The sequence below is a fragment of the Benincasa hispida genome, unplaced genomic scaffold, assembly GCF_027475165.1.
Source record: "Benincasa hispida cultivar pf3 unplaced genomic scaffold, pf3_genome.v1.1 HicScf734, whole genome shotgun sequence".
In the NCBI taxonomy this organism is placed as follows: domain Eukaryota; kingdom Viridiplantae; phylum Streptophyta; class Magnoliopsida; order Cucurbitales; family Cucurbitaceae; genus Benincasa; species Benincasa hispida.
The window spans coordinates 1-22,906 of record NW_028326860.1 but is presented as its reverse complement, the minus strand read 5'-3'; the positions used below and the strand labels follow the sequence as shown (position 1 = coordinate 22,906).

At 34.4% G+C, this 22,906-nt stretch overlaps 2 protein-coding genes and 3 pseudogenes across 2 annotated transcripts; 4 read left to right on the top strand and 1 right to left on the bottom strand.

Moving 5' to 3' along the window:
• Positions 1-700: 700 nt before the first annotated feature.
• LOC150029978 (uncharacterized) lies at positions 701-1,147 on the bottom strand. The gene has a single exon (XM_090310206.1). The coding sequence runs from the start codon at positions 1,145-1,147 to the stop codon at positions 701-703; it is 447 nt and encodes a 148-aa protein (XP_090166332.1).
• Positions 1,148-4,302: 3,155 nt separating this feature from the next.
• Positions 4,303-5,076, top strand: LOC150029977 (uncharacterized). The gene has a single exon (XM_090310205.1). It carries the CDS (start codon positions 4,303-4,305, stop codon positions 5,074-5,076), a length of 774 nt encoding a protein of 257 aa, XP_090166331.1.
• A 1,336-nt stretch (positions 5,077-6,412) lies between these two features.
• On the top strand, positions 6,413-11,593 carry LOC150029976 (uncharacterized; annotated as a pseudogene).
• Positions 11,594-11,719: 126 nt separating this feature from the next.
• On the top strand, positions 11,720-12,468 carry LOC150029975 (uncharacterized; annotated as a pseudogene).
• Positions 12,469-12,619: 151 nt separating this feature from the next.
• Positions 12,620-13,981, top strand: LOC150029974 (uncharacterized; annotated as a pseudogene).
• Positions 13,982-22,906: the final 8,925 nt, after the last annotated feature.

Here is a 22,906-nt window from a genome sequence, read left to right as displayed (position 1 = left end):
GCAAGGGGAAGTGATCCTTTTTGGTCACAGCGTTGAGTTTCCGGTAAACCATGAAGATCCTCCAACCAGTAACTGTATGCATCGGTATTAATTCATTGTTTTTATTGGGTACAACTGTCATTCCCCCTTTCTTTGGGACACACTGCACAGGGTTCACCATGTGCTATCTGAGATGGGAAAAATAATTCATGCATCTAACCATTTGATGATTTCTTTTTTGACAACTTCTTTCATTGCAGGGTTCAACCTACATTGAGGTTCAACATAGCCTTTTTACCTTCTTCCAATCTGATTTTATGCATACAGTAGGATGGATTTATATCTTAATGTCAACAAGAGTCCATCCTATTACTTTAATGTACTTTTTCAATACTTCAAGTAAGGCTTCTTCTTTTTCTTTGGAAGTGCGGATAATATGATAACTCGTAAGTTCTCATTCTGTCCAAGCAAAGCTAATTTCAAATGGACAGGTAACACCTTCAACTCCAGGACTAGGGTTGTTCTAATGAGGATTTGTTCAAGCCTTTTCCTTCTTCCATATTCAATGATTCATATTTTTTCTTTATTTCTGTCATAGCATAACATGATTCGATTGAAGCGTTGGTTTCTTCCTTTGATCCTAATTCTTCATCCGTTCCTCAATCAAAGCTGCAGGGCCACTCCTCATCTATATCGCATGAGTTTACTTCATCTAGAAAGTTTATCGCCTTAAAGATGTTGAACTTAAGCTTTTGGACACTGATATGCATTGCAATTTCTCCTTTATGCGCACATCGATCTGGGCTCTTCCACTGGAGAGGAATGGCCATCCTGAGATAATAGGGACATCTTTATCCGCTTCATAATCAAGTATGATGAATTCCACAGGGAGGATGAATTTATCCACTTTAACTAACACATCTTTTAACTTTCCATCCAGATGCACAAGTGATCGATCTGCTAACTGGAGGGTCACCGTGGTGAGAGTAAGCTTTATGATCTCCAATTGTTTAAAAATTGAAAAGGGAGTCAGATTTATGCTTGCTCCTAAATCGCATAGAGCATGCCCAATATAAATCCCTCTGATTGAACAAGGTATTGTAAAACTCCCAGGGTCTCGCATCTTTGGAGGAATTATCATGTTGTTGTCTTGTGTTAGAGCCACCATCTCGTACTTACCTATGCTTCTTTTCTTAGATATAATATCATTTAAGAACTTAGCATAGGTAGGCATTTGCTCTATTGCTTCAACGAAAGGGATGTTGATGTGCATCTGCTTCAATATTCTAACGAAGCGTTGATATTGACTTTCATCACTTTTCTTCTTTTTCAGCCTTTGTGGAAATGGATGTGACTGCACCTTCTATAGTGTTGATGTTGTAGGAGTTACTGAGGTTATCTTTCCTGATCCTTGTATTTCCTTGGGAATGTCTTCTTTAGACGCATGCTTTTTGTCTTGTTGCTCTTTAGACTCTTCATGCAATTTTCTTCTTACAACCTCTGTTGTTATGTGTTCACACCGTAATGTCACCGCCTGACATTGTTCCTTGCCCTTGTCCCTCATGTTGCGAAAAATCTCTGTGGTGCTTGAGAGTGCTTCTTGTGGCATGTTCTTCAATTCGCCTGCGATCTGTCCTATTTGTACTTCAAGATTACAAAGGGATGTTGCTTGGATTTGAAGAATAGTTTCATTCTTTTGTATGTATTCCTTTAGTAAGTATTCTAAGGAAGATGATGTTAATGGCTATGGTGAACTAGCTGTTTGCTGATATCCGAGAGAGCTGGCTTGTGCTTGTTGCTGATTACCACCTCAAGAGAAATTGGGATGATTTCTCCAACTAGGATTGTAAGTGTTGGAAAAAGGATTGTTCTTGATGAAGTAGATAGATTGTGGATTACACGGGCACTCCTCAAAGGAATGAGGCTCCTCACAAAGGACACAACTTCTGTTGTTTATCTGGGTAATTGCGTTCACTTGCCCGCCTCTCGCCCCAGTCTTGGTCGTATTCATTACTCTGACTACAGTAGCATTCATGTTAGTCTATGATCCTAAGTTCAAACCATAATAAACGATTTCAATCTTGAGACAGTTAGGAAGTCCGTTATGTGGACAATCCCTAACTAATCATTTGAATCTTGCCCACGCATCACTGAGCATTTCAGATTCTTCCTGCTGAAAGTTTGTAATCAACCTTTTTCTCTTTGCATTTTACGTTGGTGGGAAATACTTTTTCATGAACTTTTCTACTACTTGTTCCCAAGATATTATTTCTCCTAGTTTAAGCTAGTATGCCCATTTTCTAGCTTTCATCGCATAGTGAAAATGGGAATAATGTGAGTCGTACATCCTCTGGTGTGATATTTGGAAATACAAAGGTGTTGCATATTTCGATAAAACTCCTCAGATGTGTGTGGGGATCTTCACCGCGTCTTCCCCCGAATTGACCTGCCATCTGAATCATTTGAAGCATTACAGGCTTCATTTTGAATCTTGTTCCGTCCAAGGCGGTCGCATGATTCCTAGAGAGAAATCATATAACTTGGGTGACGCATAGTCCCTAATGTGTCTATTGCGATCGTTTGCAAAAAAAAAAAAAAAAAAAAAGGGATGGCAAGTGCTTCATCATGATTGTTTCCCACTTGTAGTTCCTCTAGGTGGCCTTGTTGTTTGGCCATCCTAGAAACTCTGTTTTGTTGCCTTCTTCGGTTGGCTCTCTGTCTTTTGTAAAAAGTCCTCTCCATTTCTGGGTCGTATATGAGCTCAGGAGTATTTCCTTCGCTCATATAGCGCTTGTGCCCTTTTCGTAGTCAAGGTTCAATACTCCAGAAGTTCGAGGTCTGCAAAGATTAATAACAATAGTCTTAGCACACTTAATTACTGCAATCCTCGACAACGGTGCCAAAAACTTGATGCGTTCGTAACATGCGATGAAATGAGTAAGATCTATGAGGTTATAACGCTTTGTTTTATCTGGTAGAATCCAAGTGCAAATTCAACCAGAGTCCTGGTAAATTTAGGGTCAAACTCAGGGATTGCTTGTAAATGTGCGGTGAAACTAAAAATACGATCTTAATGTAAATCGAAATGTTCAAACAAGCACTACAAGAAAAACCACCTTTCTTGACGTTTGCAATTTTAAATACTTGACATGTTTATGAAAAAATGTCAAGAAATAGGTGATTTTTTTTTTAAAAAAAAGGTCAAGAATTGATTTTAAAAAGGGGGGTTGTGCATTTTTCCTGAAAAATATAGTACTTGATGTTTTAAAAATGTCAAGATCAATTAATGGGTTCTTGACGTTTTAAAAACGTCAAGAATTGTAAAATATACAGGGTACCGTTGTAACACTATGTATTTTGACAAAAAAAATGAAAAACGTGCGTGCCTCACGCATGCAGCATTGCAAAGCTCTCAATAGCGTTGCAATGATACGGGTTTTGACGGAAAAATTATGTGCTTTTCAACAGTGTTGCAACGATATCAAAAAGATTGAAAAGAAGTTCCAGCAGATTTAGTCAATTTTATTCGCAATACACTCGAAATCTGGTTTTTCACTTCCCTTTGATGCATCTTTGTTATTCCATCTATCTTGAAGAGATTCTTCATTGAGTAAGTCGATTTGAGGCATGAACTTTCAAAGTTAAGGCTTAATCTTGATTTTCTTGTTTATATTGGATTTAAGTCTTGATTTTCTTGTTTAGATTAGGTTTAATTCTCGATTTTCTTGGTTTGAGGCATGAACTTTCAAAGTTAGGGTTTGATTTTTTTGGTTTAAGGCTTGAACTTTTAAAGTTAGGGTTTAATCTCTCATGTATATTCTTGGATCTCATAATAAACTATTGTTTCATATTATTCTTGTATGAGATTGAATTTTAGAGAACTTGCCAAAGTTGGGATTGTCACTTTAATTCAATGCTTTCCCAAAGTTAGGGCTTTAATTTTAGAGAACTTGCAAGAACTTGCGGCTTTTCTTTAATTAAATGCTTGCCAAAGTTAGATATGTCAATGTGTATAATTTGTTAGGGCTTTATGAACTAAGTAATGCTTTGCCAAAATAGGGTTCAATTTTTAGTTATTGGAATTAATATATATTTAGCATATTAGAGCACGTGCACGCCTTGGGTTCAATTTTTTTAGATGTGTTTGTCTTTATTCTCTAATTTGCCTTGAGGTACTCTGATTTGGTCTTACTTTCTTGAGGTTAGAATGTTGTAGAGCTAGAAATGACAAATTGTATGTATTGGGAACTTGTTTGTTTTCCACAACTTATTTTTTTTGAAGTTAATCATTATTTATCATCTTTTTTTACTAGATTTATAATCATGGATAAATCACGGATGCATAAGAGTAGATTATCCAAAGATTATGAATTGGGAGTGGAAAACTTCATAAAACTTGGATTTTCTAATACAAATAGCTCATATATTCGTTGTTCTTATTTGAAATGTGGGAATCGTGAAAAGCATGGTAGCAAGGATATTAGAGATCATTTATATGTCAATGGGATTGATGAAAATTATAAAATTTGGTTTTGGCATGAGGAAAAACTTCCCAACTCATCATTTTGTGGAGAATCGTATAAGATTGATACTCATATGTATGAAGAGACTGATGTTGGAAGTTTAAAAGAAATGGTTGAAGCTGTTCACGAGGAATACTCAAGAGATCTGAATGGATTTGAGAAGTTGCTTAATGATGCTGAAAAATCGTTATACGAAGGGTGCAAAAAATACACTAAGTTGTCTACATTAATCAAATTGTATAATTTAAAAGTTAGACATGGATGGAGTGATACTAGTTTTTCAGAAGTACTCAAAACCTTAAAGGAACTTTTGCCCACTAGCAATGAGCTCCCAAATTCAATGTATGAAGCAAAGAAAACTTTAGGTGCACTAGGAATGGAATATGAGAAGATTCATACATTCCCTAATGATTTTTGTTTGTATAGAAAAGTATATGCGGATACAATTGAATGTCCTGATTGTGGTGAATCAAGGTGGGAAAATGGGAATGATACAAAATGTGGAAAAAAAATAAATACCTTCAAAAGTGATATGGTACTTTCCACCAATTCTACGATTCAAAAGGCTTTTTAGAAGTATTGATTGTGCTAAAACTTGACTTGGCACGTTGATGAAAGAATTGTAGATGGTAAGTTATGACATCCAGCAGACTTTCCAGCTTGGAAGTTAGTAGACTCTAAATGGCCAAACTTCGGTTTTGAACCTAGGAATCTTCGTTTAGCATTGTCAACTGATGGAGTATATCCATATGGTAAAATGAGTTATGAATATAGTTGTTGGCCAGTAGTGGTTGTTATTTATAATCTTCCATCATGGTTGTGTATGAAAAGAAAGTACATGATGCTATCAATATTGATTTTGGGTCCAAAACAACCAAGGAACGACATTGGCACATACTTAGCACCACTAATTGAAGATTTAAAACTTTTATGGGAAAGTGGTGTTGAATGTTATGATGCTTATCAAGAAGAACTATTCAACTTACGATTAGTTTTGTTGTGGGCAATCAACGATTTTCCTGCATATGGTAACCTAAGTGGATGTTGTGTGAAAGAGTATAAGGAGTGTCCAATTTCTGGAGACAATACGTCTTCTATAAGATTGAAATATGGGGAAAAAATGGCATACCTTGGACATCGAAGATTTCTAGCACGATCATCCATACTGACACCAAAATAATTGTTTCACGGTCAAAATGAACTTGGTACAATTTCAAAACCATTGTCTGGGGAGGCTATATATTTAAAAATCAAAGATCTTGATTTTCCTAATGGAAATAAGAATAATAAAAACAAACCACAAAAGGAAGTTCAAAGATTTGTTGGAACAGGTTGTCTTCTTTTTTTCAGCTGCCATACTAGAAAGATCTTCATATCAGGCATTGTTTAGATGTGATGCACATTGAAAAAAAATGTTTGCATGAATATCTTAGGTATGCTTCTTGATATTCCAGGGAAAAGTAAAGATGGATTGAATGCTAGACGTGATTTAGTTCATTTAAAAATTCGACCAGAGCTTGCACCTGTTAGCGGTGACAAAAAAATCTTCATTCCTCCCACGTGTTATACTCTTACAAAGGAAGAAAAAGTTGTGTTTTAAAGACATTGTCAGGAATAGAGGTTCCTGAAGGTTACTCTTTGAATGTTAAAAACCTTGTGTCGATGACAGATTTAAAGCTTATTAGTTTAAAATCTCATGATTGTCATGTGTTCTTACAACAATTATTTCCTACATGGTAAGATCAGTGCTACCAAAATATGTTCGGTATGCCATGACTCGATTGTGTATATTTTTCAATTCGGTATGCAACAAGGTCCTAGATGTGCAGCAATTAGAAAAGTTGGAAGAAGATATTGCGCTTATATTATGTTTATTGGAGAAGTATTTTCCTCCTTCATTTTTGACAATTATGGTGCATCTCATAGTACATGTAAACTTTTTGGGCCTGTATATCTACGATGGATGTATCCCTTTGAATTATTCATGAAATTCATTAAAAACTCCATGAGAAATAGATATCGTCCAGAATGTTGTATTTAGGGTTGGCAAAAATCTCCATGGGGTTGGGTCCTCGCCCAGATCGGGGCGGAGAATCCCCAGTTTGATCGGAGATGGGGTCAAACCGGAGATAAAAAATGGGTCCCCGATCAGGAACGATATCCCTGCCCCATCCCGAATATTTTTTTAATAATTATTTTATAATATATATATATATATATCAGTAGCTGCTACTGTTTATTCTTTTTACTTTTTTTTTTTTTTACTTTTTTAAATGTATTCATAATATAATTATATTAAACTTTTTATTAAATCTAAAATATTTTTAATTATTAATTTAAATAAATAAAATAGTAATAATACTACTTTGTCATATTAATATCTAAAATTTGAATATAAATGCCAAAATTTAATTGATTTTAAATAAACAATTAATTTAAAATATAAATATAAACAGAGATTTTGTTCCCGCAGGGACTCGATCCCCGAATGGGGATTCCTCGACCCCGACCTCGACTTTCCAAAACTGGGAATGGGACGAGGATGGGAATTATAAATCCCCACGGAGACGGGGACGGGGACGAGGAGTGCATGCCCGGCCTCGCCCCACCCCGTTGCCAACCCTAGTTGTATTGTTGAAAATTATATAGTAGAAGAAGTCATTGAATTTTGTTCTGATTTCCTGTATGGAGTAAATCCTATTGAGGTTAGCACTCATAATTCACAAGACTGTTTAGACAATTCAAATATTGATAGACCATTGTCCAAAGGAGTTTCTTTCAAACCTGAACAAGAACTTTTATATCATGCTCATCGGTATGTTTTGGAAAATACAATTGATGTGCAACCATATTTAGAGTAAGTTTTTTCAATGATTTTAGTTTTATTTTTTTATTTAGTTTTATGATATAAATCTAACTATGCTATGTTTCAATGCTCACTCAAAGAAAACATATGATGGCTTTGCAATTGCAACATCGAAATAAGTCCAAAAATTAGAAATTGATTCAAGAGGAACATAATCGGACTTTTATATCTTGGCTACGAGAAGATGTAAAAATGTTCAACCTATTAATTTACATACACTTTTTAATGTCTGAGTTAAAATGAAAATTCTCATGGTAGGTTACAACTGAGCTTGAAATGGGAAATACTGAAGTTTCAGATAACTTGAGGTGGATTACTCATGGTCCTCATCCTTTTGTGATTACATATGGCAGTTACGTAATTATTGGATGTCGGTATCACATAAAATATTGTGATAAGGATCGAAGTGTACAAAATAGTGGAGTTAGTTTAGTTGCAAAAATGATGCAAGTGTCTAGTTCAAAAGATAAAAATCCCATCATTAGAGATATGTCTTTTTATAGAGTGATACAAGAGATATGGGAACTAAATTATCATACGTTTAATGTTGTTGTGTTTAGATGTGATTGGGTTGAGAACAATAGTGGTATCAAAATCGATGAGTTTGGTTTTGTCTTAGTTGATTTAAATAGAATAGATCACAAGTCTAATTCTTTTATACTAGCAACCCAAGCAAGACAAGTATTTTATGTTGAGGATCCAAGTGATGTTAGATGGTTAATTGTGCTTACCCTACCATAAAGGGACTTTGAAGATAGATATTAATGGAATACACAAGCATGCAACGGAAGCAAAGAGAATCAATAAGCACTTTAATTAATAAGCAAACATAATCAATAAACCGTCAACTTAAGTACCTCCAACCTTAGATAGGATTATATATCGATTGAGTTTGTAACCACGTTTTACAAGATGTCGACCTATTTTAACTTATTAAAATAGGTGATTAACTTACGTGAGCATACAACTTATCTTTGTCATGGATTTTAATGTCTAACTCAAATTTATAACAACTTATAAAAATCAGACATGCTCTTACATCCATAACATACATCAAAGGCATTCAAATTTAATATAACAGTTATATCAAATAAGTGAAACCCTAAACATTTATTCTATACATTATAACAATTTATAACATATACATAAGGCATGTAACATGCTTCCTATGGTGGGATTTTAAATCTAAATGGCATACAATATGCACAAACATGTTTAAATTTAAATACAACATACATCACATGCATAATTATTTAAATACTGATATGGTTCAACTTTGGCATCCTAAGCAAGCATAATAACTAAACTATTACAAATTAGGATAGAAAACAGCTTCAAATTGGTGTACAACTGCTCGAACCGACCCAAACTAGACCTGAACCACTCAAACTGAACCTCCAGGGCATCAAAATGGGTGGAGCCGATCCAAAAAAAGGTTGAGCCAAACCGGATTGAGGCTAAACTGGACCGAAACTGAAGAAAACCGGTCGAACCGACCCTCCTCGTTCATCGTCATTCGGTCAAACTGGTTCAGACTCGAATCCTCGCTTGGTCAACGGTTGAAACTCGCTACTCGACTGAAATCTCGCTTGCTCGATCAAAATCTCGTTTGATCTCGCTGGCTGGGATGAACAACGTTGTGATACTGCATCCCAGCATTGTGACGCTGCGAGAAAAACACCACGATCTGGGTAGCCACGAAGAACAGCATTGCAACGCTCAAAGGAAGCGTTGCAATGCTGCCTGGACAAAAGCCATTCTACAGAATTTTCTCCTTGACTTTGCTTGCTTCAATCTCCAAACTACAGCCTAATTCGGACTCTAATGACTCCAAATAAATTACAGACTCTAGAACACACATATAAGCTCATTAAACATGAGCCCATTATAAATTTAACTTGGAAATCAAAGATAAATCTAATGCCAAAGCTGAAAAACATCCATAACAGTCCATAACATGCAATTTAGGAAATTCACCCACCAAAACTCAAATTAACGTTAATTTAGTGCTTAAATCACATTTTGATACCAATTAATGGAATACACAAGCATACAATGGAAGCAAACATAATCAATAAGTACTCTAATTACATTTAATTTGACTTCTGAAGCATGTTATTTCATAAAATCAAAAGTTGGGTTTCAAGTTTCATACATTTGATGAATTCTTCCAATTCCAAGCTGCTTTTCACTCAAATTCAACTCCAAATCAACCGCGAACTACCAAGATCTTCTCTACTATTCTTAGCCTTGAATTTGAGTGGTGGAACTCGAATTTGAGTGAATTTGTGAAGTTATTTTTTTGGGTTTGAGAGGAAGAAGAAGATGAGTGTAGAAATTCTTTCTTCAGCTCAAAGCACTACTTCTTCCACTTCAATTCTGAGTGTTTTATCACTTTTCAGCATGCAAGCACTTCATCAGCCATGAATGCCAACAGCTTGATCAGACTCAAGTGGAAATTGATGTGTGATATTGCATGAAGAACACTTCATGCATGGAGGTGAAAGTGGGAAAAACCCACTTTCTCCATTTTTTTCAGAACTCTTAAATTTCCAGTTTCTTTTAATTAATTAAAAAATGATTTAATAAATCCATAATTTAATTAAATCAAAATCCAATTTCTCAAGTTGAATTAAAATTGGAATTAATTTGAATTTCTAATTAATTAAACATATTTAATTAATTGATTAATTTAAAATCAAATATTAAATTAATCATATATCTAATTTTAAACATGAATCTTATTCATGTAATTAATATTTAAATCAATATTTAAATATTATAAACTCTCCAATTTCATTTAATTTCAATAAACTAAATTTTTAATTATATCATATATAATTATACAAACCCTAATTCGAATTTGAACCTATTCAAATTCAAACCCTAATTTCAATTTGAACATTTTCAAACTGAAATTCAATTTGAACAATTCAAAATGATATCATTACAAATTCACTCAATTATCAGTTCAAGATGTTCGTGTTTTACGAGCTAGTAGAGGGACCTTATGGACCTACATACCATGAGCTCCAACAATTAAGATTAATTGGCTTAAACTCTTTAGACTGAATTAATCAATATTCGTTAACTATCGAGTCACACCACTATAGCTCGATAGTTGCACTCTTCTCACTGTAAATATATTTGTGTCCATATGATATAACTATAACCAGTAAGTTGACCCTTCACAGGTTGTTCATACTAACAACTTGGTCAATATGTTGTTTTACCCCCGATATTACGTCTTGTTCCTTAAGTTCCTACTAATTCTCTAATGAACAATTGGTTTATGATCCAAACACTAAATCGGATCCCTTTCGGGCCAATGAGAGGGTGGGACCCCTTGTTCAATACCTAGATTCGATATTTAAGAAATAACCTTTCTCGTATCCCTTAATTGGGTAGGCGTGAATTCCATCCTGTACCCTATATCTCCAACTATCTACCCGGTCTTACCCCTGAAATGGGAGGCTTATTGAGCTGGTAGAGACAACCCTTACCCATGCAAATCTAAGGATAATCCTGAATAAACAGAAGTTCATAGTTAGCTCGGGATTAAAATTGAGTTACCTAGGTCATCTAAGTGAAATAGTCAGTCTTTAAATAGTAAACAACGTTATAAAGTAAGAGTGACTTATTTATTGATCCGATCTTATACAAACTCATTGCATAGGACGCCCTCACTCCTCATGTCAATACATGAAGGAATCTGGATCACTTCGTTTGCAGTATCTTTACAACAACTTGTAATAGCTACAGAGTAGGCCGCATCCAATAGTGTCACCAGAATAAGGTACCCAACCTTAATCATATACTATAGACCATTTTGGTTATTTACTCAAACTTGATACATCTTTATGTCTCTACATACAGTTCAAGTATTCATATAATAGCCATGGATCTTAGTTTATTGAATTTAGACTTTATGAATGTAATTTAAAGATTCAATAACAATTTTATTGAAGAAATGTTTGAATAACATCATTATTGATAATAGAATGTGTTTAAGTTTACCAACTGCGAGTTTTAGGACACACAATCCAATAGATATAATGACGATGAACTTTGAGATACAATATTACACTGTCAAGGAATACCCAATGATATGTCGAATGTTGATATACATAATAACTTGGATGAGAACATGTCAACATATGTACGATCGAATTGGGAAGGCACATGGATAGCTACATATTTTATGGGTAGGTTATATATTGTGTAATATGATAATTGTTTTTTTTTAAAATTTATAATTTTTATCAATCACGTTTTATTTTTTGTTTGCTTAATATATATACAATGCTAATTGTTTCTTAAATTTGATTGAAAATTTTGATTTATACACCAGATGGAGCATAGTACAGCGGGTGACGAAGATTTAGAGCTTGGTGACAAAGAAATAGTAGTTGTTAGGTCAAATAAAACCACCAATCAAAAGAAGATAGAACGGGGAGCTACTATTATGTTTGATGTAACACATATTAGGAGTGCGGGAGAAAAGAAGTTTGTGGAATACAATGAAGATGGCGTACCCAGTGGTGAAAATTGAGCTAAGTTAAAGTCTTTCACTGGGTCCTCTACGCATTATCATGTACCTATTATATATACATCTTGGAAACGTGTGCCTACTGAGTTGAGAAATAAGATATGTAATACAGTTGAGGTTCATATATTCAACTTTTTATCTTGATAATATTGTAGATGTATATGTAATGTTTTCACTAACTTTTCGATGTTTAGGTCGCCTTTGTAATTGATACAAGATCTAGGAAGAACATTATGAAAACTGTAGGCATAGCTTTTCGTCAGTTTAAGAATTGGTTAACAACAATAAATTATGCCATTTAAAGATGAACCTCAACTTCTAATAAATCCACCAAGAAAGTATTAATTTATTGATCAAAGTTATTGGGAAGAGTTTATAAGATCGAGATTGTGTGTAAAGTTTCAGGTATATTATTAATTTAATTTTATAAATATTTTTTATATTATTCCCTACTAATAATCATTACGTTTGTATAGGAAAAAAGACGCTTACAACAAGAACGTCGATCTAAGAATAAGTACAATCATCGAATGTTGTTGAAGAGATGGTAAGAATTTAGTATATATTCTCACGATTCCTATAACAATATCTAATTTTTTTTCTTCATTAGAGTGTAGAAGAAAGTATCTTCAATTGAAAATGATTTCAATCGAGCTAACTTGTGGAAGAAGGCTCGAGTTAATAAGAAATGAGAATACGATAATGAAGATGGTCAAGAAGTCATCAATCGAATAGTAAGATAAGTATTAAATTTACATGAAGTATATAACATATAACTTAATTATATTAAATTTTATTTGTTTCTAGGATGAGATCTCAAAGAATAATACAGATCCATTGTGCCACAAATATCACTCTCCCAATGATATCTTAATACGAGCTTTGGGTACTCAAGAAAGGCACGGGCTTGTGCATGGGGTTGGTGGTTTTGTTACTCCAACGGCTTACTTTCATACAGTGAAATAGAAATCTAAACATTGGAAGGATGAAAACAAGGAAATTGTAAGTGAGAATGAAGCACTTCGTCAATGTCTTAGGGAATTAGAAGCTCATCTTCAAATGTCATCTTCTACAACATTTTTTGGACATGAAAGTTGCTCCAAGCAATTTTTAGCAGATAAGATCGAATCTCAAGATAAACAAAAAAAAAAAAAAAAAAACAAGATGAAGACTACATATGAAAAGAAACAGAAAGATAAAATTAAGGTGGAGGAGATTAAGTCCTCATAGAAACGAAGAGACAAGATAAAGGTGAATGTAAATTGCAACGCAGAAGATTTAAAATCTTTAAAGTAAGTGACACTAATAAAATCATTAAGCTCATCAAATGTCTAGTTTTTCTGCTTTATATACTTTTGTTGCTATGATTTTGCTGCATTAGGAAAAATCTTCAATGGAAATGACAAAGAAAAAAGAAGTTAGTCACTCAACATCAGTTCTTCCGATATCTTTGAAATCCATTCTTAGATATACTGAGAAGGTGATGGCCAAAGAGTCTGGTATTTCTTTACTACTTCCCGTTGAACTTTTTGGCATCAGTTGAAAGAGTTGTGTCCTGCGAGAGGACATAATTAACTTTTGTAACATGGATGAAGTCAAGACAATGACTTTTGTGGCTTACATGGCGTAAGTAATGTTATTACTTTTGTAGACTTAAGTTCTGACGTTTCTTTCCAATTTTGGTCGTCTATATTTATGTTATAAATCTTTTGTAGGTACTTGCACTCATCCTTTATTGATTCAAAGGAAAGTTCACAATATACTTTTGTAGATCCATCTCTCATTTCCTCTGGACATAACTCTCAGGAAGTTAAAACACGAAACCTGTGTAGTATAGTGATGGTCTCATAAGCAAACCAAATAGTTCTTGCTCCTTTTAATCCTAGGTGAGTTAAAACACTTTTTTTTTTTATCAATTTTCATTAGCAATAAAAATACTAATTATATTTTATTAACTAGTGGTCGTTGGGCACTACTTGCTATAAATGAATATGATGATATTATGTATTACTTAGGCTCAATAAGGACAACATCACAGGTAAATATAAGATATATAACTGACACGTAAGTTAACATTTTTCATTTGTAGTGTTTGTTTTAAAGTGTACTTTATTTTAGAATTTTTTGTTATTTCTTGACAAATAAAGCAATTGCAATGTTTCAATCTCAAAAGAATATTAAAAAAAGTCGTGGAGAATAGTAAAGGCAAATATAAATTAACAATGACTATTTATTCATCATATTAAGTAGACATCTAGTGCGTAAGGATTATTTCATTCTTATTTACTAGTTTTTTTCTCTGTAATTTCCTCTACAAGTTGGGAGCACCAAATGTGGATACTACGTCATGAGGTATATGAGGGATATTATGACCAAAAGAAGAATTGTCATCTCAGATTTGGTATATTGTCATTATTTTAACATTTCAAATAACATAGAAAAAATAAAATCCATTATAATATTTGGCTTTCATGTTTATAGATTGATACAAGAAAATCGTACTCACAAATTGAGTTAGATAAGGTGCGGATAGAGTTGGCTGAATTTTTAGGTTGCTACATGTGATCGTGGTTGGTCATTTTAGATGTGTTTGTTCCGGCTGATCAATTTTTGGATTTACTTCATATTCATATAGGTGTAAATATCTTTCGGTATTGTTCAAATTGAAAGAGTAAAACAACATGCAACAGAAGTATCAAGGATCCATAAGCTTTCTAATTCACTAATTTTAGCAAAAACTAAAGCATGCTCTTCTCAAAAAGTAGGTTTTCTGAACATACCTTAGATGAATTCTCCAAGAAAACGCATGTTCAGCTGTTGTCTTCACTTGTTATCAACGTGAACTACTCAAAGCCTTCATTACTATGTTCTTGGAGCTTTAGGTAGAGTTGTGGGACTCAAGAACAGCTTGAAGATGTGAAGAAACCAGAGAAACTCACAGCAGCACAACTGAAAAAGACAGTCTCTTCTTCTGAAAAATTTCTCTGGAAATTCTGTATTATCTACTCTCCAATAACTCCAATCTTCTTTATATATATTTGATGAACATGCAAAGAGATGGAGTTCATGGCTTGCAGCTCATGCTTGGAGAATCAAAGTAGAGAAGATAATGCTTTTTGTGTGAGCATAAAGATGATGGTAATGGAAAAAACCCATTTTCTATTTTTGTGCAACATGCAAACAAATTTCCATTTTCTTTTTAAAACAAAAAATGATTTTAATTCAAAATTTTATTTTCTTGAATTAATTTCATAAAATAATTTTTTAAAAAATAGTTAATTTAATATCAAATATTAAATTATTTTTTTGCACAATAATCATCTTTATATATTTAAATCATATTTAAATATTTATTCTCTTGTTCCGTTTAATTTGAACGTTCAAATTAATTTCTCAAGTTACCCTAAAGCTTATCCATTTATGAGCTAGTAGGAAGACCTCACGGACCTACAGATCATAGGCTCCAACGATTCGAGATTAATCAGCTAAACTCATTAGTCTGATCTAACCCCCATTCGTAAACTAATGGGACACTCCACTATAGCCCATAGTTGAACTCCCCTCGATATAGATATATTATGTCCACTTAATAACCATAATCAGTAAGTCGATCCTTCACAGGTTGTTCGTAATCACATCTAGGTCAAAAATACCGTTTTACCCTTGTGACTACATCTTGTTCCTTAAGTTCCTACCGATCCTCTAATGAAAAATTCTGATTCATAATCTCTATGAATCAAATCCTTTCTCTATCATGAGAAGGCGGGGCCTCGATTGTTCAAGACCTAGAGTCAGTACTTAAGAGAACAACCTATATGCTAACCCTAAATAGGGTAGAAGTGAATTTCATCTTGCAAGGCTATGTCCCCAGCTATTCATCCGGTCTTATCCCCAAAATGGTAAGCTTATTGAGCAGTGTTGTTGGACTACTCTCACTATTTACAGATCAAAGAATAATCACAGACGGGAGTTCATAGCTAGCTCAGGATTAAGATCGAGTTAACCTAGGTTATATAATAAATGAAATAGTCAGTTTTAACAGTAAACAGTCGTCACAAAGAAAAGTGACTATTTTCATGGTCCAGTCTATATGCAAACTCATTGCATAGGATGCCCTCACTCTCATGTCTCAACATGAACGGTTTGTGGATCACATCATTTGTAGCACTTTATAACTTCTTGTAACAACTACAGAGTAGGCCGCATCCAATAGTGTTATCAGGATGAGATATCCAATTTCATCCATATACTTATTAAACTATTTAGGCTATATACTGTCAACTTGATCCTATTTATGTTACTACATAAAGTTACAGCATCAGACTATAGCTAAGGATGCGTTTATTGGATTTTCATAATAAGATGCAAAATCAAAAAATCATTGTTATTGATAAAATAGAATGTTTAACACGAACTGCCAGTTCTAGGACATTCCCAACACAAATATGCATCGCGGGAAGGGGGGATAGTTTTGGATTGGATGTGTTGGTAGATGGATGGTTTTGATAGAAGTTTTGGAAATGTATTTTTTGAAACTGTTCATATTGGTTGACTTTTAGAATTATGTTCCTTATATTATTTTGGAAGTGTCCATATGGGTTGATTGTTATAATTATGCTCCTTAGGTTGTACTATTGACAATGTTAAAGAAGTTAAGTTTTTATAAAGAGATATTGGTGGTTTTTTGTTGATATATAAGTTTGTCAATGCGTGTATATTGTTTATCTAATTAATGAATGTATGTCATATATATACTAAATGTGGTTGTTGGATCAAAATACAGGAGCAGTTATAGATAAAAACATCAACATTGCACAAAATTTCTTGACTTTTTTCCTTGTCAAGAATGCCCATATTCTTGACATTTTGAAATGTCAAGTGTTTGTGCTTCTTGACATTTTTTAAATGTCAAGTGTCATTTTTCTTGATATTTTTAAAATATCAAGAAAATCGACATTCTTGACATTGGCTTCTTTGATGTTTTTAAAAAGGTAAAAAAAGTCATTCTTGACATTTAAAAAACATCAAGAACACTGTTTTTGTAGTAGTGAAGGGGTTGATTGAAGGCGTTATTCTAATTCTAAACTCTATGCGATGAAAATTATGCCCAAGTGAAACAGTGTGGATTATGGTTGTTGGTAATAAATATGTGATGATAGGGTTGAGAAGAATTTTCACTAACATTTCCTAAGCAACTAAATGGATTATGCGTTTAAGCGATGCACTCAATGTTACGATCATCACTTCTCAGTGTATCTGGCCACATCATCTTATCTCTAAGATGCATGCAATGAGTGCAATGTGCAGAAGGTATACTTATTTCTAAGGAATATCTCCTCTTGTTTTATGAGTTCCAAATTTAAGTTCTTTCAAACTCAAATTAAATTTACTTAGAACAATCTTTCAATTTATTCAAGTAACGCACATAAGCATACATAAAATAAGTTGATCGCATATTTCTCTTATTGCTTAGTAGTGTTAGCTACAGACTTCTCAACCTATTAGACAATTAGCTACACACGATAGTGATGAATAAGATAAACAAAGGATAGAATGAATATGTATTCATATTGTAAAGTTTGAATTTGTAAAAATCAAAATTACAATGCAAATACACTTTAAAAGAAAGAAAATGATAGAGAATCAAGTCTTACTCCCTCCGGCTCTACTGGCGATTGCTTCACTTAGATTATTGAACAATGGTATCCCTCTTTTTCTTACTCAGGAATCCTAAGTTCTCGTTAAGGTATTTCTAGGGCTGAATGGGAAGGTTTTTTAGCTTAGTTTTCTTCTCATAATTTCTCTTCTGCATGGCGATTGCATGGGTATAATACGCGTTTGAGGAGGCTTTTCTTTTTTCTCAGTCATGATTGTGCTGATGGGGTGCATTAAATTCTATACCTTGACCCGCCGCCTGCAACGCGTCAAAAGTTCATTGAATCTTCAATGAAGTTCTCTTATCGGCCACCAACTCAATCTTTGATTTGACTCCTACCGCCTATGTGATGCTTCATTGCCATAGCTGGTTATGCGATCATATGTTTGTATCTGATAGCTCTTGCTTGATTGCATTAGTGGGTGCTTGGTTCATGTGATCATGTGTTCGCCTGGTCGCGTTAACGAGTTGTTTGTGTAAAGATAGCAATATCAGCCCGTAATTCAGATATATCAGATGTTGAAATTGTATGATAGCATACTTCGATTTTTGTGTGAATTCTTTGGTACAAGTGTCATAATTTCATACCTTTTCCTATTCTTTTAAATAAAAGAGATACAATAACTTGTATTTCTACAAGTTATCAGTCATCAACAAAGAGTTATAGATGTTAAACCAATAAATGTTATTGTTTGTATTGTTGTCCATTTTGTCTAAATAACCTTAAGTCCAATAAACTAACATCCAAGGTTGCCTTACAAGTCTTGAACTATATGTGAAAACATACAAGGATCAATGTTCAAGATACAACCTAAAGGGTTTATAGGGATAAAGTTGGGTATCTTATCCTAGTAACACTATGGATACAACCCACTTTATATTTGATAAAAACGTAATGATCCAATGCGTTCGTGTAGGTGACATGTGAGTGGGGGTATCCTATGTAATGAGTTTGCATAAGACTGGACCACGAAATAGTAACCACTAGATGTAACATCGTTGACTAGTTAGGTTTCTATTTCAATAGGACGACCTAGGCAACTTAGTCTTAATCCTGAGTATATTATAAACTCCTATTCACGAGTGATTGTCCTTTGATTTACATGGGTGAGGGTAGCCAATCCGCCGACCTAATATGCCAACCATTTTGGGGACGAGATCGATTGGGGAGCTGGGAACATAATGATACAAAATGGAATTCACTTATTCCTTTCTCGAGGGTAAGTAGATGAATGTTCTCTTAAGTGGTGTCTCCAGGACTTGAATAAAGAGCCCTACCCTCTCAATGGCCCGAGAGTGGTTTCTGTTTATTAGTTGGACCATAAACAGGTTGTTCATTAGATAAGCACTGGTACTTGAGGAGCCAGAGGTAACCCAAGGGTAAAATGGTAATTTGACCCATTTAGAGTTACGAACACTCGTGAATGACTAACTTGTTGGTATTGATCTATATCCGTGGACACATAATTGTATCTGTAGTTAGAAGAGTGCAGCTGTGAGTTTTTAATTGAGTATACCCATGGTTAATGAATATTGATTAACTTGGTTAATAAGTTTAACCAGTTTATCTCATATTGTTGGAACTTCTTATCTACAGGTCCACCAGGTTCCCTCATTAGCTCATTAGAGGATACTTAAAAGGGATAATTTGAATTGTTCAAATTAATTTGAGGAAACTATATATCAATGTGATTAATATATAATTAATTGTGGATATGGTCTATAATCAAATTGGAAAGTAATATTTGAATAAGATTCAAATTAATTAATTCAAGTGAATTAGATTCACAAAGAATTGATTAATAGAGAGGTTTAGCACATATACATGGGATATATATGATAATTAAATGTATACATTAAAATTGGGTTTAATATATATGTAGTTATTTAATTATTGTGCAAAAATAAATAGTTATTATTTAATTGGGCTAATTAATTGAATAAATGTTATTTCATTGGGCGAATTCATTGAATAAGTCTTATTTAATTGAATGGGCTAATTAATGAAATAAATGTTATTTAATTAATTATAGAAAAGGAAAATATATTGGGAAAGATTTTTGGCCCTTATCTATATAAAGACCTCCCCATGGCCCTTTGAGAATACACTAAATACACAATTCTCATTGCAGAGAAACTCTGACAATACACAACTCCTCAATGTTATTGTGCAAACTTTTCTCTAAGCTATAAATCCTCTCTACTCTCTAAAACCTTATTCTTCTCTCTCTCTCCCAATAGTTGGATACCACCTATCCCTCCATTGGAATCCCAAAGAATAACGAGGTAACCCTCATGGCAGTGTTCAAGATCGCTCAAGGAGTTGTTTGTGACCAAGACCATTTGGAGATCCATTTGTTAGATCCTTGGGAGGCTTGTTTGTGGCACTTAGGGAATCTACAAAGGTAAGAAATATTCTAATCCTTTCTCTAATAACATGCTAGTTTACATGTTTATTCATTCCATTTAGTACAACAATTTTGTTCATTGTAAAAATTGAATCACAAGATGCAAGGCGGTCTCACATGAGAATGCTTCCGCTGCAAGATTCAGTCCCTTCATAATTACCTTGGTATGCAGACATTATTAATTTTCTAGTCTACAAGCAATTCCTAGAGGAATATACTCTGCGACAAAAGAAGAAACATATGCATTAATGTAAGTTTTACTACTAGGGTGAGCCACATCTTTATTAAAAAAAAAAAAGGCCCAAATCATATACTAAGGCAATACGTTCTAGAAACTTCCCTTCATCGCATCTTATATCAATGTCATGAGTCACCATTTGGTGGCCATTTTGGAAGTTAGCGCACAACAGCAAAAGAACTTCAGAGTGGGTACTATTGACCCACATTGTTTAAAGATGCCAGAGACTATGTTATGAAATGCGACAAATGTCAACATATTGGGAACATTTCCAGAAGAAATGAGATGCCATCAAGCGTTATCCTAGAAGTTGAATTGTTTGATGTATAGGGAGTTGACTTCATAGGCCCATGCCCGCCTTCCAATGGCTACAACTACATCCTAGTAGCCGTTGATTATGTTTCAAAATGGGTCAAAGCAATTTTATGTGTTATAAATGATGCAGGAACAGTCTTGAAATTCCTGCAGAAAAATATTTTCACTTGCTTTGGCACTCCACATGCCATTATAAGCGAAGAGGGAACAAATTTCATCAATTTCATCATCAACGAGCTTCTGGTTGAATATAACATTCATCACAAAATCGCAACAACTTACCTGTTGGGATTAGTGTCCTAATTCTCCTAAAGTCTCATAGTTTGTAAGCTTTGTATACATTGTTATGAAGAAAATCAGAGTTATTTTATTTGCATTTACTCGTATCCAATAAACAAAGATCTGTAGTTATTGTATGTAAACTTAAGCATGTATATGAGATATGAAAGTGAATCATACCTTAAGTAATAACCTAAAAGGTATGTAGTATAAGGATTAAGGAGGGATACCTTATCCTGATGATACTACAAATATGACCCACTTTGTACAGATTTACAAGTGTTGTGAACTACTACATATGGTCTGATCTTGACCATTCATGTGGAGACATGCGAGCGGGGGCGTCCCATACAAAGAGTTTGTATAAGATCGGACCACGAGATGATTCATCTCTTTATATAACGTCATTCATACTTGAGACTTACATCTCACTTTAACGACCATAGGTGACATGACCTTAATCCTGAGTGTTTCAGGAACTCCTACCTTTGAAGGTGGTCCTTTGATTAGTATGGGTGAGTGTGGTCAGATTGCCAACTTTACAAGCCTACCTTTTTGGGGATGTGTCTGATTGAGGAGCTGGGAACTCAGTTACACAAGATGGAATTCACTCCTTCCCCAAAGCAGGAGTAAGTAGATAGACTGTTCCCTTAAAGGTTGATTCCAGGTCTTAAACATAGTGGCCACATCCTCTCATTGGAAGAGAGGACCCAGTCATAGTAGGACTATACCTTATTGTTCACTAGAGGAATTAGTGGTACTTAAAGAGTTAAATGTAACTACAGGGGTAAAACGATAAATTGGCCAAGTTGTACTTACGAGCGATCTATAAAGGGTTATCGCACTGCTGATTGGTTGATATGGACATAAAAATATATTTGTAGTGATGAGAGTGCAACTGTCGATCTTTAGTGGGGTGCCCGGTGGTACGCGTGGATTAGAAGTCAATTTTTACTCGACAACCAAAATCCCGTGGATGCATTATACGATGTATGTTTCTAAGATATGCGTTGATAGTCATGCGTCGATGGTCATGCGTTGGAATGAAAATTACGTTAACGAATGTATGCGATGACCATGTGTCCTGCCACAAGTTTTCTTGCGTTCACGCCAAGTATAACATGAGCGCAAGTTTCTCGGGTAATCTGAGGTCAAACACAGGGACTTGTAACTATATGTTTGTAGTGATGTGCATGCGGCGGTATAAATAAAAGAATGGAGGGGATATTGCTAACTTAATCCTACTTCTACTCCTATCTAATAGACAACGCAATGAGAATATGCATGAAAGGTAGAAATGCGACAAACCTTGACATGAAATAAATGGTGGGAAAATAGATAAAATGCGAAAATGTTTTCTTTGCAAAACTTAAGAGTGATCGCAAGGGCAACCCTAGTCAACACAATCCATGCAATCATGCTACAACAATACACGGCAAGTCATTTTCCAATGGAAATGCAGTGCTCCTAATTCTAGGATGCATGTGTTGAATGAAAAGTGTTCATAGAGCTTATTCCTAAGTCTCTACTCTTGTCCTATACGATGATGCAAAATACACACAACGTTGCGGTGACCGCATTCAATCGTATCCTGTCTCTAGGATGCATGCGATGCATTAATAACAAAAAGTGCTCATTCCTAAGCGCCTATCTTTTGTATTATGTGTTCTAATCTGGCTCTCCCAAGCCTAAATTCTGACTTGACCTTCCCAAGCCTAGATCTTGTCCTTAGACTACCCTCCTGAGTATCCCTAATGGACGAATGAAGCATACATATATAAGACAATCGTATAAACTTCGTTGACCTAAGATTGTTACTATCCCTAGTGAACAATGCATACCTTGCTTAATGCGTCCAACCACTTACTCTCTTGGGCAGTTGATTGTTGTTGATTTCACTCATAGACAAGTAATGCGTTAGCCTATAGACAAGCACTGCAGCAACTTCACACTAAGCAAATAAGGTTACTCACACACTCACGCTACGTATACCTCTCGGTAGGTTGCTACATGCTTCATATCCCTAATCCACATGACTAAGTATGCAATACCCAAGCAATCTCACTAAGTGTTGCAATGAAAGTAAAGGTGCT